This window comes from Alligator mississippiensis, chromosome 12, assembly GCF_030867095.1.
Source record: "Alligator mississippiensis isolate rAllMis1 chromosome 12, rAllMis1, whole genome shotgun sequence".
NCBI lineage: Eukaryota > Metazoa > Chordata > Crocodylia > Alligatoridae > Alligator > Alligator mississippiensis.
The window spans coordinates 5,050,657-5,066,919 of NC_081835.1; the positions used below are offsets into that span (position 1 = coordinate 5,050,657).

General features: G+C 45.3%; 1 protein-coding gene across 3 annotated transcripts in view; it reads left to right on the top strand.

Annotated features, from left to right (window-relative positions):
• The window catches only part of LOC102560835 (monocarboxylate transporter 2), a 50,942-nt gene extending 37,877 nt beyond the window's left edge, over positions 1-13,065 (top strand). For all 3 annotated transcript variants that reach the window (XM_019499770.2, XM_019499771.2, XM_014605063.3), the window contains exons 4-5: positions 4,481-5,290; positions 9,878-13,065. In XM_019499770.2, the coding sequence (XP_019355315.1) occupies positions 4,481-5,290; positions 9,878-10,161 (1,094 nt within the window). In that variant the 3' untranslated portion in view covers positions 10,162-13,065. The remainder of the gene's footprint in view (positions 1-4,480; positions 5,291-9,877) is intronic.
• Positions 13,066-16,263: the final 3,198 nt, after the last annotated feature.

The window sequence follows — 16,263 nt, forward strand, 5'->3', positions numbered from 1 at the left end:
CCTCCTGAGACAGTAACGAGGATGGCTCCTAGTGCCCTTAACTCTCATGGCAGCCAGTGGGGACTTAGTGTTCTTGGTAGAGCAGCCCCTTAAAAGCAAGTCAACCTGGGACGATTTTCAAGTTCATCCCAAGCATAGCTTTGTTCTTACAACTGTTCCCTCAGTTTATATGGAATTGGGAAGTATTTGGTGATACTTTATCAAAATGCTGGGTAAAAACTCATTTGCCCAGGATCCCGTGTCATAGGAGACGGGGGAAAAAATGGGTGGAAATCAGGAATTCTTTGCATTAACCTTGCCTCTCCATGTAAGTCCCTTTTCCTCCCTCTGAAGAACATGACTGAAGCCAAGAGGGTGCTTTGTGCTGGCATACCCGCAGAGCATCCTACCTGGCACTGCTTGTTTTTAGCCAGAAGTTGGCTGTTGATCTGGATGGTAGGTGGATTGGATGTTGGGGGCACGTGTGTTACTCTGGGGACAAGGAGCAGTGCCATTGCTACCCCAGCCTGATCTGGGGTAATGGGGACCTCCGGGAGCTATAGCCCCATTTTGTTTAGGCATGGCTTTTTGACCCTGGGATCTCCCAGGGTTGCAAAGTAGCAGCACGGGGAACACTTGCATGTGCGGTGTATGGCATGTAATGCTACAAACCACATGTTCACGCTCATCTGGACATGCCCTGGGAGTCCACATCATCTCCTGTCTTTCTCTGCCTACATTGCCCTGTCCACAGGGAGCTGGGTTGCAAGGTGGACTTGTTACATGCCAATTGAATGTCTTAAATGAGCAAAGATAAAGAAGAGGAAGATACCAGCGTGCCTGTGCACAGGCAGGGAGCACAGCAGGAGAGCAGTGGGTCCAGGAGAGCAGCAGATTTCTTGGGTTACTGAATTGGAAAGCAAACATTTGCTACCATGCTTCCCTACACCAGGGCTGCCTCCCTCAGTGTGCATTGTGGTTATAAAGGGCCCCTTTGCATCTCTTTGGCACTTGTTCTTTTTATTTCCCAAGCTGTTCTACTTACCGTGCCACTGATGTCCACTGAGGCCCTGTAATCATCCCTGAGGGAGCAAGGGCTTCTTTGAAGGGGAGTCCAGAAACAAAAATAACCTGGAGCTCTTAACCTCACACCATCCTCGCAGCGGTGATATAGCCAGTCTTACGCCCCTGCCAAACTCTTGTTTTGCATCATTGCCTTCCAAGCAGATGCCTACTAGGGAAGCTAAAGGAGTCTTTGAAGTCAGGGTAGCAGCGATAGAAGACAAACCCTTTGCCGTGGGATGCAGAAGTATTTCACACTGCTCTTCAGTGAAAAGAAGTGCAACTGCACATGGGACTGGGTAATGTTAAGCAGTCTTCTTGAGTCAGGACCTAAAGGAGTCGCCTACAGTAGCTCAGACCAGACCTTGCTTGGTAGCCTGTCTCTGACAACAGTTAGCACCAGCTGATTGACAAAAAGGTACTATGCTCCCTATTATGAACTGTTAAAAAGAGCTTTTCCTGGGGGAACTTTCTCCTGTGGGTTATAATTATTTATTGCATGTATTATGTTAACACCAGAAGGCCCAATGGGCATACGTCCTTTTGAAAGCCCTGCTCACTTGTCCACGTTTTTAGGCACCTAGATAAGTACTTCTAAAATGCTGTCGGCTGCCCAAAAGAGTCAACAGTATGAACTGTGCATCAGGAAGAGACGTACGTAACTGTGCTGGCAATGAAAAATGACATAGTCGGAAATTGCCTTTAAAGATCCCTCTGTCTGCAAAAGAGGGGGGTTATCTGATAGCAGACGGGGCTGCTTGCTTGTTGAATAACCGCTGATACCACAAGTAAAACCACCGCACATAGAGAAGGCCTAGTGACCCTAACACCTAACTTCTTAGGCCTGGGGCTTGTGTTGGAGATCATCAGAGTAAAGAAAATGCTTATCGTGCGGCTAAATTGCTTGATGCTCTTAATTAGGCTTGAAGAGCTTTTTCTCCTGGTTTGGTCTGATCTGACATGGGAGCATTCAAGGGCAATTATAAAGCCACGCCGTTGAGATCATGTGCCTGAGGAAACATTACTGTAAGGGAAGAGAGACTTACAAAGCAATTTACAGTGAATCTTAAACAACCTGGAAAGATTGCACTTCTCCTGCTTCGTATACCGAGAAGGAGACGCACTCTGGCTTAGGAGAGCATGCCCTGTTTAATTCCCAGGGATAGAGTTAAAATGAGAGACTCGGCAGTAAAAAGACCTCTGCTGCCGTCCTCCGCCTTTGGCATGCTAATGACGTCTCTTCAGACGGGGAGGCTATAACCACGAATGTGTCTCTTTATGCTGGAGAGATTAGACACACCGTTCTCAATTGCTATCTCGATTAGGCTATGTCTTTTTTTCCATTTGTATGTAGATCAGTTGCAAAGTTATGCGGTAGGTCGGGAGCAGGAAAGGAGCGCTCTGGTCGGGAAGGCTGTATGAAATGCCGCCGTCTGCGTAAGACGTAAAACCAAAATCTTCTCTCTCCCTCCCTTGGGGGCTCACTTATTTTCCCATAGCACTTATAAGCGAGTTAGCTGGCAGCGTGCATCCTAGTCTGATCAAATGCTGACAAATGCAGTTCAACTTTAACCCCCTAATAGTATCAGCTGCATAGGGTTGCATCCTTCATTTTCTTTCCGAAGCAGCTTGCAATGGCTTCTGTGGCTCCCTACAGAGGCCACAGCGATGCAAGGTCTCTGGGACCAGATCCCGTTCGAGGGGTACGGGAACCTTTTTCCAGTGACATCACACTAGAAAAAGAGTAGATATAAATATTTCAGGGTAAGACTAGCCAAATCTGAATGTAATTTAAATGCCCCGTCTCTCGGTGTGGAACTGAGAGAGCCCAATTAGCTGGAAGAAACCAAAGTTATTTTAAACCAGGATGCGTGTCGCTGTCAAATTGGCATTCAGCTAGCAAAGTCGTTGGTTAAATGGATAGTTGGCTTCCAGTGTAACTTTCCTTCTCATTAAAGTGATTGTTGATCCTTATGGAAAACCCTGAGTTTAAGCAAACATTAAGCTTCTGGATTTACCTGACTGAGTTGGAGTTAAACCTGACTCTAATGCACCGCGGTGAGCAAATCTTTCAATGAGGGGAAATTACCCCATTGCTTTGGGCCAGCCAGAGATCTTTTCTGTCCTCTAGATCTTGCTTACACCTTGTTTTATTTACAGCAGACGGCCGGTCCTACGGTATCCCTGGATTATCTACCACCAGCAGCTCAAATTAACAATCATATGTCAAACCTATGTCTGAATTTCCCATGAGCCACATCATTTTATAAGATGTCTTTTTAAAAATATTTGGCTCTTTGTTTTAAACTGACTATTCAGGATTGGCCTGGGGAATTATCAACACTATATGGATTATTATTATCCTGTAGGTGGAATTAGAGTTGCCCTGTGACATCTAATATTTGTTCTATATCAGTTATTAACAATAGCTTTTCTTAATTAACTTGAAGGGTCTTGACCTTCTTATTTTATTCTGCAAAGCCATATACCTAATTGGGCACTGAAAGTTAAACAAACTAATTATATAGACTAATGAACTGAAAAAAAAAAATCAGCATGACCCTATTTTCTGGATTACCATTTTTTCCAGTATGCTCCATTCAAGGATTAACTTTCAATTTTGTTCCAGCGTGGATTATTCACTAATGAAGCGATAAGGTAGAAAATGTATTCTCTAGTCTTTAAACGTAGCTTTTAGACTGATGTGCAATATTAACAGTTTTATTTTGTAACAGGAATCAGCACGCAGACTCCTTTTTTTATAAAGCTCTTTTAAAGAGGAGCAGGTTCTTTACGGGTGTCTTGAAGAACCCGGGAACGTTCAAACCCTCACAAGGTTAAACATTTAACACCTGTTGTTTCAGGAAATACCTTTGAGCTCATGCAGTAGGTGATGTAATGGGCAGTTAGCTAGCCAGATGACTTACGGAGATGTATAGCACTATTCATAATTTTAAATACAGCAAAAAGTGATTTTAATTTAACAATGCTTGCAAGGTCATTCTAGCTTAGATTCCTTCTAAGAACTGCACTTTTGCACTTTTGCACTTGTACACTTGACCTTGTCGTTGTTTTAATCTCTTGTTTTTCACCCCAGTTCCTCACGTCAGTATGCTAACAGTCAACGGGAGGGCTGTTATTGCATCTATTCAACCCAAGGTCTGTAGTTTCTTCTAGAGCTTGCATGGATATCGTTGCCCACATGGTTGGGAGATTTGCCTTGGCTATCTATGTGAGCATGATCTCTTCATGATTATTGCTATATGAACAATAGTAACACCAGACCTCAGATTTTGAAGCTCACCTCATGTCATTCCAGCCCTTGAACCCAAAGGGGCAGGTTTGAAGAGCTCACTAGTGATTCAGACCCAGCCACCATCCATCCATTGGAAATACTGGCAGTATGGCTTTGTATCATGGTTTTTCCTCTCTGTTTCAGGATTCGGCCTTGCTCTCAACCTCCAGCCCTCAGTGATAATCATTGGGAAATACTTTCTAAAGAGAAGACCACTTGCCAACGGCCTTGCCATGGCAGGAAGCCCTGTCATGCTTTGTACCCTCGCCCCTTTGAACCAGTTCCTTTTTGACAATTTTGGATGGAGGGGCAGCTTTTTAATCCTTGGGGCAATTTTACTGAACTGCTGCGTGGCAGGGGCTCTCTTCAGGCCCATTGGCCCGGCGACTGGCCCCATTCAAAAAGAAGCCAACAAGGAAGGAAAGGAGACTGCCAAAGAAGAGGAGGAAGACAAAGACTGCTGTGCAAAATTTAACCAATACCTGGATTGCTCCCTCTTCAAGCACAGAGGGTTCCTGATATACCTGGTTGGAAATGTCCTCATGTTTCTGGGGTTTTTTGCCCCGATTGTGTTTTTGGCACCGTATGCCAAGCACATCGGCATTGATGAATACTCAGCAGCCTTCCTCCTCTCTATTCTTGCTATAGTTGATATGTTTGCCAGGCCCGCAACTGGCCTCATTGCAAACAGTAAATGGGTGAGACCAAAGATCCAGTATTTTTTCAGCTTTTCTATTGCTTTTAATGGTGCCTGCCACCTTTTGTGCCCCTTAGCGTCCGACTATACAGGGCTCATCATATACTCTGTCTTTTTTGGCTTGGCATTCGGTATGGTTTGTGCCATGCTCTTTGAAACGCTCATGGACCTTGTTGGAGCCACGCGGTTCACAAGCGCCGTCGGACTTGTCACTATTGCAGAGTGTTGCACCATACTACTAGGACCACCAATTGGAGGTAAGCGAGATACCATCCCTTGCTCTAGCTCCTAGGCTTGTATCGTGATAGATTAGAGTTTGCAGAGGGGCTTTTCTCTACCTCAGCCCTATGTTTTTGTTCTGCGTGTGATTGGGTATAGACTAAAGGTCCTACATTTGGGCAACACATTTCCCCTTTCTTACCGTGGGCATTATTCCACCTGAAGCCAACAGGTTTGCATGTACCCTGGAAATATAAGGCAGCCTGGGTCTTTTCAAACACTTCCTATACAGTGGGACCTGCCCAAGTGTTTGCAGCCTAGCTGCTGAATGCTTAATGCCACAATACAGCAGAGCATATAAGTACACACTTAATTTTAAACATGCTGCTAATCCGAGGAAATCCCTTTGCTGAACTGAGTGCCAGGGTCTTATCTGATGCTTCTTCTTTGTCTTGAAAACGATCATAGATCCAATAAGCCGCTATTCTGAATGCTTTCATTTTCTATGCAGCCAAACTTAAAGTGGCAAGAAAGTAACTCGGTGCGATTCTGTTTATGGATTTCCATCCTCCTTGCTTGCCCCGTAGAGCCTGTAAGGTCTGTCCTGAAAATAAGACTTGGATACAGAGTGTTTCGAATAGGCTTGAAATGTTAGTCCCATTCTTTACTAGCATGTTTGAGAACAAAAAAATCCTAAACTAACTAACAGAACGGGACATATCTGACAGTGAATTGGAGGCTTGTGTTCTTCTTTTCTTTGGCAAATGCTTATACAGGAAAAATGCACCGTTGGTCTGTGTATTATCTCTAAGCAGCAGGCAGTTCAGAACAGGATCCTCCCTCACTGTAAATTTCCTAGCTTGCTACAGTTACAGAACAGAAAACAAGATGGTTTTCCTGTTTGGGATCCAGGGAGCTACCGAAGACGTCCAAGTGCCAGACAGATAGAGAGAAGAATGCCCCACGTGGACCAGCGGCTCCCCAGATCCCGCTTGTCTTCTCTAAACAAAAATACAACGACTGGTAATACCGTCTTTAAGTGGATGGTACCTGAAACGCACCAGTGGGGAGTCTATGCAGCATTTTTGTGAATGGAAAAGAGCTTTTGGAAGGGGGTTGGATGTGTCCTATTGCCTTCGGAGCCAGCATCAGACTGCTCTCTGCTATGAGAGAGACTCTGCTAATAGAGGGATAACTCGAAAGAAACCAAAAGGAGCCTTAGCCTGCCTGTGACGTACCTGTCAAGGACCCTTTGTCATAGCTGCTAAAAGCAGGCCAGTTGTGCTAGCAAAACGTTGCATTGGTGTGAAAAGATTAGACCCCTCTAATTGACAGGACTGTGGAGGCAAGCTCTCCCTCCCCCACCTGAACGGCTGTGCCGGACAGAAGAGAGCGACTGCCAGTTTGATGGGTCTTTTGGGGAGGTGGCACACGAAGACGACCCTCCCTCGCGTCTCCACTAAATGTCACTGCGGCCCTAGTTTTGCAGAGCGGAGTCGTGATGGGACAGTAGCTCTATAATATAAATGAGGTCCCCATGAGTCCTTAGGTGACATCCAGAGGTGCTTGTACATGTGATGGGGATTTCATCCCCAAGGTTTTATCCTGTGCCCCCTAAATTGAAATGATGGGGCATAGAATAAAACCCTGAGGACTAAATCGTTTTAATTTTCCTGGCACGTTATGGCAAGGGGCCCAAGCCAGTTTTTTTTCCTTTTGTTTGAGCTGGAGCCTGCCTGGCCGAGCCTGGCCAGGCTTCCAGTACCCTGTGCACCGTCCCTACCACCATCTCCGGGCTCCGGCACACCCAGCTGCCCTCCTGCTGCCCCCCTGCACTGTCCCAGTGCAGCCCAGTCCATCCCAGTGGTTCCCAGGTGGCAGGAAGGCAACAGAGAGTGCATGGGGTGCTGGAAGCCCTGGTGGGCTCAGGGAAGAGTTGACTCAGGCTCGGTGCTGTCTCTGAGGTGGGGCAGCACCTGGCCTGGGCATCCCCAGGGGGTGCCGCCACTGCAGAGGGGAGGACCGGGGTCCCCCACAGCTCATGGGCTGCTCAGCCCACCAGCAGCTTGCCCCATGGCCTCTGGCAGGCTCCGCTGGAAAAAAAATAAAAGGATTGGGCCCCTCACTGCTTCTGGCAAGGGGCCTGATCTTTTTCTTTTTCATTATATCCTGCCCACCTCTCCTGTGGCCGGGGGGACAAGCTGCCAGCAGGCTGAGTGTCCCCTCAGCTGTGAGGGACTCTAGTCCTTTCTTCCGCAACAGAGGTGCCCCCCAGGGCTGCCCAGACAGGCTGCTAGCAGGCCAGGTACTGCCCCAGCTCAGAGTTGGGGAAGAGTTGGATCGGGCTCGGTGCTGCCTCTGAGCTGGGTCAGCACCTGGCCCACTGGGAGCCCGCCCAGGGGTACTGCTGCCATGGAGGGAAGGACCGGGGACTGACAGCTGCATCGTTGCAATTTGCCAAGTTGCAAACTCATTTAAACCCCCCCAAAGTCTTGCATGTGTACACTGTGACGGCATTAAGCCACACTAACATGTACATGTGAGGAAAATGTCACTTTATGGTGTCATGTGTACAAGCGTCCCAACTGGCCAGCACCTCCATTCTGAGGGGATAGAAGAAGGCAAGGACACTGGGGAGAGGAGTCGGCAACATCACCTGCGTGCACGGCAGAGTAGTGGACTGCTGCAAGTGCTCTTAACCTTCTGTGCAGCCTACTACAGCATCAGCATTTAACCAGGCTGGCTGTTTGGTCGGTGTCTGGATACCTTACAGGAAAACCATGCTGGTTTGGTGGAATATAGCAGTGCTTCACTAGAAGTCAGAGGAACCCACAGGAGAAAGCTGTGGGATAGATCTGTTTTTTAAAATCATGGGCTAAAAAAAAAGACCAGGCTAAACTTTTAATATTCAATCTCACACGTTTTACAGAACAATCCTTTGACCATCTAGCTCATATTGCATGGCAAACATAGCTGCATCCTCTTGGTTTTTTTTTGCAAAGATTCATTATCAAATTTATTGCAAACAGAAGACAACACAGTTCTAAGGTGACTCTTCTCTAAATTATATAATTTTTTTAATTCAGGAGATTAAACTAATGACAAAAGACTGCTAATGAGGCCAGGACAATGCAGTATAATAGTCAGTATTATTAGTTTTGTTGGCTTTTTTCCCTTACCATTTTAATAACCAGCAAATTTATTGGTTCTTTGGCATTTTAATAATCCACGGTAGGGTTCTGTGTTAATGAACTAAGTAAATTGTTCCCAGTGTGTTTTATGACTTTATCTTATTCTCAAAGGAAAAGAGGCAAGTCTATCCTACTGTTGAATTTTCCAATATCCTACTCATTAAAACCCTCAATGAATGCTATTTAGCAGACCTCTAGGTCATCCTGATTAGCAAGAAGGAAAAATTGCTGTAATTAGCCTTTGCTTGATGTTTCATGAGTAACATCCATAAAACAATATATTGAAAACTGTGCACCAGGATGTCTATAGGAGAGGCAAGAAGATTGTTGGCCAAAACCAGTTGAGCTAATAATTTTTGCCATCAGGAAATATGTTTAGTGGCCATAAAATCCCTATTTAGAGTAGGCATGCACCGGGATAATTAATCACCCAGACTTTCCACACATTACTTGTCACTCAGGAAGTAAGTCAGAGAGCTTATATATTGCTTATGAATTTTAAGAAGGGTTTTGTGTGTGTGTATATTTGCACACAGGTGCACACACACACACACTTACAAGGACTGACTGGACCATAGTGTTATTTTCATCAGGATGTAGGATGTTCAAATTAGTCCATATTGCTCCGGTTGTTGGGCATGAGTGTCCAGCATCAGCATCCTAGCCAGGTTTGCTTTACGTTGCATTTTGCAATAATGGTGAAGGCTGGTATTTCAATTAAGCTGTCTCTCTACAGTTGTTCTACAACCCCATAGCCAAGGCATTAACCTTTGAGATGAAACCGTCGTGTTTTTCATGACATTGAAAATATCTCATACCAACAGCATCACCTTTGCTTTCCCTGGAACTAATGCTCTCAAATCCCATGCAATGCCCTTTCACCTCCCAGGCTTCAGTTCCAGTGCAGACAAGGCTAGCGCTGACCCATGGTCATTGCCATTTGATGCTATTTATTGGCCTAGGAAGAAACAAATTGGCTGGGATTAATCCCTTTCTCAATTATCAGCTGTCAAAGGTCACCATCACACCTCACTTCTGTTGGCCAAGAACTCATGAGGCTAGGTAGAGGTTATTCACCCAGCCTTTGATCTAAAGCCCATAGAAAGACTCTTATTGACTTCTATGTGCTTTGAATCTGGTGATGCAAGGTGAATGCATGAATAGATGGGCCAAAGAAATCTCAAGTCTGTGCTATAAAGTCTCAGTCCCTCTGAGACTTCACCCTTTGTTGAACTTTGTGTATTGGGACTAGCCATTGACTTCATCATAGCTTTGCATGCCATAAAGCTAACTGTAGTATCAGAGCTGAAAGTAGAGAACATCCCCTGTTTTACTCTACAGTCACAATAGCAAGCCTTAATATTCCCAAGCAGAAGACACTGAAAGCATTGAGATCTTTCCTTCCAACATGCTTTTTCTTCTTGTGATTCACAGGAACACTTATAGATACCTTTGGGGATTACAAATACATGTTCATTAAATGTGGAGCCGTGATGGTCCTGGCAGGAACGTTCCTGTTCATCATGAATTACTACAATTACCGCATGCTTGCAAAAGAGGAGAAGGCAATGGCCACGAAGGATCCTGAGCATGGAAGGACAGTAAACGAAGGGAGCAATGACTGGGACAGAGAAAAGATACAGGATGGCCAGGAGCTGGAACCGCTGACAGATGAACAAGGACTAAAGAAGGAAATTAATGGCCTGAGTGAAGCGTAAGCCTGTTGCAACAGGTTGAATGGGGAATTGGGGTTTGGGAGGGAGGGGAAGGGGTTCATTTCTTCAATTGACTGTCACAGTGAAATCATTTTAGGTGTCTCAGGCCTTGTCTGTACAGCCGCCTTGCAAACCCAACAATGCCCACTCACTCCCGCTTTGGGCATGCATTCGGTTGGCCTTTAGGTAAAACAGGCAACTTAAAGAGGTCCTGAGAACACACCCCAGGAGGGCTGTGCCATGCCCTCTGAGCCATTTATTCTCCCTACTCACCAGGCGGGGCTTCTTCCAAGCAGCAGTCTTGGGCTGTGCAGGGAGGCAGTCTAGCCGTAGCCTAACTCTGCCTTTGTCCTTTGCACCAGCATTTGATAAGACCCCGGATTTGTTTTTCTAGTCTTCTCCTAGACAAAACAGAGCAAAGCTATAGCATAGTGCACAGCTCTGCTCCATGCTGAGGTCCCTGCCTCATTTTTTAGATGGTTTCTTTAGTAGGAATCTTAAAAGCTTGTAACTTGACTTCTGCTCTTATTCACGAGTAAGTTCCATTGACCTTGTGCCTAATCCAGTGTCCACTGAAGTCGGTGCAAAGACCCCCACTCACCTCACTGGGCTCTGGATTAGGCCTTATGGCGACGGCATCTTCTCCTTGTTAGGGATCTTCTTTTGAGAATGGCTCTTACTGAAGGCCTGATCCTGTCTCTATTGGAGTTCCTGACTCCTGCAAAGTGCCCCCCTGCCCTGCCCCCTTGACCTTCCTGCCTTAGACCCGGGTGTGAGAACCTATCGGGAGGTTTTGGAGACCACGCTCAATTTGCAGCCATGCTTTTACTTTGCACTTTCATCACGAGGAGGAGTAATTAGGCTTTCTGAGAGAAGATATTCTGCAGCACCTCAGAAGGTACAAGGGAGGAGTTTAGGCTCAATTGCATGACACTCCTTAGGTTGCTTTTTCATTCACGTGATTTACGAGGAAAGACTGAAAGAATTAAGACAATATAGTTTGGAAAAGAGAAGACTGAGGAGGCATTTGACAGCAAGCTGCAAGTACCTGAAGAGCGGTTATACAAAAGTTGGTTATATGACTAGAAGCAATAGTCTCAAACTGCAGCAGGGGAAATTTAGATTGGAGATTAGGAAGAATTTTCCCACCATGTGGACTATCCATCCTTGGAAGTTTTTGAAAGCAGGGTAGACAGATACCTGACTGGGATGCTTCAACTAAGTCAGAGATGCTTAAGCTTTTGCATGCAGCAGCTGCTGTTTAGGAAAGCATATGCATCTCTGATTCAGTTAGTCTACAAGGTGCAACCCTACCCCAAATTCTGCCTAACTTCTGCCCAACATGGCTAACATAACTACCTCTCTCTGGGCTAGTTTAGTCAGGGGCGATCCTGCCTTGAGCAGGGGGCTGGACTAGATAATCTCCTGAGGTCCCTTCCAGCCCTGCTTTGCTATGATGATATGATTTTCATTTTGAAATCAGGCCTGGTTTAATGATTCTGCATGAATTAAATCCATAGTTTCTAAGCCATGACAATATGCACATGGGTATGAGTGTACATGTACAGTACCCAAAATAGCTGCTAGCTAATGTGCGCTGATGGATTGACTCCAGACTGGGAGCCAGACACTCATGAGCCTTTGGCCTGGATGACCAACTGGTTGTTGCATGAGCAAGTCGTGGGATAACCAAAGACACGGTTGGAATAAGTAAAACTAAAGGATGGGATTTGCCTTGAACAGAGGACCTGTGCACTATGTCAGTCATCAGTTTTTTGTGGGCTTTCTCTGTCTGTAAACTCCAGGTCATGGGAAGGGTTCATCTATTAATATTTAAACAGAATATGGTAGACAGAAGCAGAGCTTTGAAGTACTGTCTACTCTCACAACACCCACGCGGTGTAGGGAAGTGTTATTGCCAGTGTCCTCAGGCATTAGGTTGGGTAATTCAGAATGTGATCCATAGAAGTTGGCATATTAAGTGAGGAGCGACCTGAGCTAGGCAATAAGCAATACCAGTAGGACAGAGGTGTGTCTTCCTTGGGATGTAGACTCCTTACTCGCAATCCTAGACCTTGCCCCTGGTAGGATTGGGCTTTCGTCACAAAATACAATTGTTCGGCAGTTGGTCCAAGTCTTTTCTCTATTGGAGAAAGAGTCAAGCTCATATCTCAGCCAAGTTCCCTCACCATTGGACTATTCCTAGGTTGAGGAGGTAATCTCATTCCTTCGGGTTGATGTTGTTTTGCTTTGTCTGGAATAAACCATCATTAGAGGCAAGAGAGTCCTTAAGCAAAGGGCTAACCCTGTAGCTTAGTGATTTAGGCACTTGACTAGAAAAGGGGTAAGTTCTGGGTTCAAATCCCTCCTCTAGTTTGTGATTTTATATGAAGCAGTCATTACCTAAAATACTGTTTGGACGGATACAACATGGCTATGAGAGATTTTTTTCCTTTTTAAATCATTCCTATGTACACTGCTGCTCTTTAAACATACATAATACTAGGTTAGACAGGAGATTTGCATAGGATGGTTTGAATAAGATGATCTTGCCTCAGGCAGGGGGTTGGACTAGATGACCTCTGGGGGTCACTTCCAGCCCTACTTCTCTAGGATTCGATGGTTATAACTCTCCCCACCCCACCCACTCTCTGGGTGAAATCATGGTCCTACAGCGCTAAGCCAAGGAGTTGAAGAGGGCTGTGTGTTCATCCGTCTTGCCTTTGCTCTGGAGAGCACAGCCACATAATTTCGGAGCAGTTGTTTTTTAAGACTCTTTGTTGTCAACTAAATATGCCACTGCTATTTACTACCTGTGGTGTTGCTGGAAAGGCCTGAATGTTGTCTGACAGCACATGTCATTTGGAAACAGTAAGGTATCAAATAAAACACTTCTACAAAACCGTTGACATTTCTTCAGTGTTTGCCTACGGGGCTGATGTTGCTCTTGTCTTCTGTTAGGCGTCCCACAAGTTCTTGTCGCCGTGCCTGGTTTCAGGCCTTCATAGAGATTCCTACAAGTAGTCCACCTTTCCACAGCACATTCACCATGAGAAACTTCTTGCCACAAGGCATTGCTGAGGCCCAGACCAAAGAGGAACTGGATTTCAATATGGAAAACTAGGACATCTGGGTCATAGACGTAGTAATAAAAGCATAAGAAAGAGTTTGAGTACAAATATATTGCTCATACACCTGTAAGGGGACCACAGGAAGTCATCAAGTTCACCCCTCACCCCAGGGCAGGCCAGTCCTTGTCTAACCCATCTCTTACAGTGCAGGTTCCCACCGAACCCTATCAGTTAATTAACTCTAGAAGCTGGCATAATACGGCATGGAAATCACTTGTCCTAAATGCTGATTTACACCAGCTGAGGTAAGGTCTCCAATTTAGGGGGAATCCAGAACATGCTTAAATAAATGAAGGATAGTATAAACACTGTGTAATACTATATATGACCCTACCAACCACATACAGTAGCACTTCCAATGCAAAACCAGAAAAGCAGCAATATATGGAACGAACGAATAAAATAATAATTAGTGCATTGCTGGTTGCAGAACAGGCTAGCGCCATGTTTAACAAACAGCTCCTTGTCACTTTTTAAATACCCAAAGGTTAAACCACCACTTCCCCATTTTTTTGCAAACTAGGTTCTTTCTTTACTATTTAAGAAGCTCCTTATTCCACACTTGTATGGCTTCTTTCGTAGGAGCGATTTTAATGCAGGCATTGACATGTTTTTTGATGATTTTTGGCCCTCTTTGTAAGGCTTGGCTCCCAAGTACAGTACAGAGCACCTGGCTTCAGTCCAGCAAAGCTCTTAAGCACGTGAGTAACCTTACCAATGTCTAGGCATGTTTAAGTGCTTTGCTGAAGAGGGTCCAAAATGGTCAATACCCCAGTCCATAAATATGTTTCCAAAGACCAGCAAAAATATCCAGGACGTGTTCCTAAACTCCTGTTCAGCTTGAAAGTGTGAACAATGCAATGAGATGCATCCTTCAGCACCAACTATAGAGAAGGAAGGCACCCTAATTGCATATCTCATTTGGTGATCTGCATGGTAAATTGGACACGTTCTAGTTACAGATGCACTCCAAAGTACCTTTCTGACAAGTCAGGTGGAAGGAATATTGGTCAATATACTCATTCAGCAGGGGCAGGGTTTTCATTTTAAATATACAGAGACAGGTGTTTTTTTTTCAATGCATTTCAGTTGAGTTTAGTTACTAGACAGCTATTTCACATTAAACTAGCTTGGATCTTAAGGAATTGTGCTTGGCTCCTGCACTCAGGGATTGCTTGGAGCTTTAAAAGAAGCCTTAATCTGTTTTGTGGCTCTTGCTTTGTTCTTTCTCCTGGATTTTTGCTTCAAGGGACTTGTTGGCTGACCAACAGACTGAGGAAAATAACAGCTACCAGAGAAGGGCTGTGAAATATTCCTTCTGCTCCTTTGCTATTGCGGTGGGCCTTTGTTTCCATTTGCAAAGCAATGCAACCTGAAGCAACTGGAATCGCCTGGGCAGGGAAATAAAGATATCTTGGAGAAAGGCTGAAAGAACTAGTGTTGTTTAGTATGAAGAAGGAAAGACCGAGGGGAGATTTGGTAATGGCTTTCAAATACCTGAAGGGTGATTACAAAGAATGGAAGTGGGCTTTTCTCTGTGAATGGGGGCACGGGGGGGGAGGGGACAGGACTAGGAGTAGTGGCCTCAAACTTCAGCAGATGGAGATTGGAAGGATAAATTGGAGATTAAGAGGAACTGCCTAAATAAAAGGGTGGTCAAGCACTGGAATAAGCTGCCTAGAGAAACTGCGGACTCTCCATCCTTGGAAGTTTTCGAGAGCAGATTAGATAGACACTTGATTGGGATGTTTTAGTTGGGGACGATCCTGCCCTGAGCTGATGGCTGGACTAGATGACCTTGTAGGGTTCCTTCTAGTCCTACTTTCCTATGACCATGCCGCTCTGGTTAGCTTTTGAGAAACAGATGCTGTTTGACAGGACGAAGTGACAAGCACCCCTGTACGTTTGCACCAGGCCTGAATGCGACTACTCTGTTCCCTCAAAACTGCCTCACAAAATGTGCGAGGGTGCTTATCACAGCAGCCGTGCATCAAGCAATGCCCACCCATTTCAGGTCTCGCCTGAGCAATCGTTGTTTCTTAGAAAAATCCCACATAAAGAATGCGGTTGTTCAGTTTTAATGCCTGGACACACCTGTTTATATCTGTGCAAATGAGCGAAATTACAGTCCTGTCCTTGTGCAATTTTCCAGAACCTGGTGTAGTTATCCTGGGTGGGAGGAAAGGAAGGGTAAAATTATACTGGTATACGTTATACAAGGTATAGGCGGTGTGTGTCTCCTGCTCTGCGACAGCCAGTAAGACTAAGTAGAGACAGTCATAAAGCCTGAGGCTGAATCAATCCAGTCTTTGCAGGTTAATCTAAACTGCTTGGATTGAACTGATAAGCAAGTGAACAGACAATCACTTTTAATTCCAGAAATGCAGCCACGTGCCTGCAGTGACCCAGGCCAGACGCCAGGTGGAGGCTGCAGCAGACAGCTTGAGCCCAGGCTAGCCTGCCCACCGTATGGGGGTGAGGGGTTTTCAGGAGAGGTGCAAAGCATCCTGGGATGCTGTGGGGCCGCGAGTTCACTGATTTAGGTTAAATTGGTTTATTGAACTTCTGTCGCAGTTCTCCTCCAGATTCAGGTTAAGTCTGATACTACATCCATCCAGGTTTATCTTAAATGGATTTCAACCATTTTGAAAGCGGTTTATATGCACTGAATTTCTGTTTTGTTACAGATCTGGACTGGTTTCGGATCACTTGCACCAGTTTGTGTGTCATTTCTGTCCCTAGCCTTACTGGTTGCAAATAAGTCCTTAGAGGCTGTCCTGCCATCTAGCTGTGAGGCTGTGCAACAGCAGTCAGACCTGTTAACAAGTATGAAGTTAGCACAGGTAAGAGGCAGCATTAGCCCCTGACAGTGCTGCTGGCTATTACCATAGGTCCAAATTGTTATAAATTTAAATCAGTTGATTCTCTGAGATTTAGATGCACTCCCCCAGATACATTTCCTGTTCCAGATGCA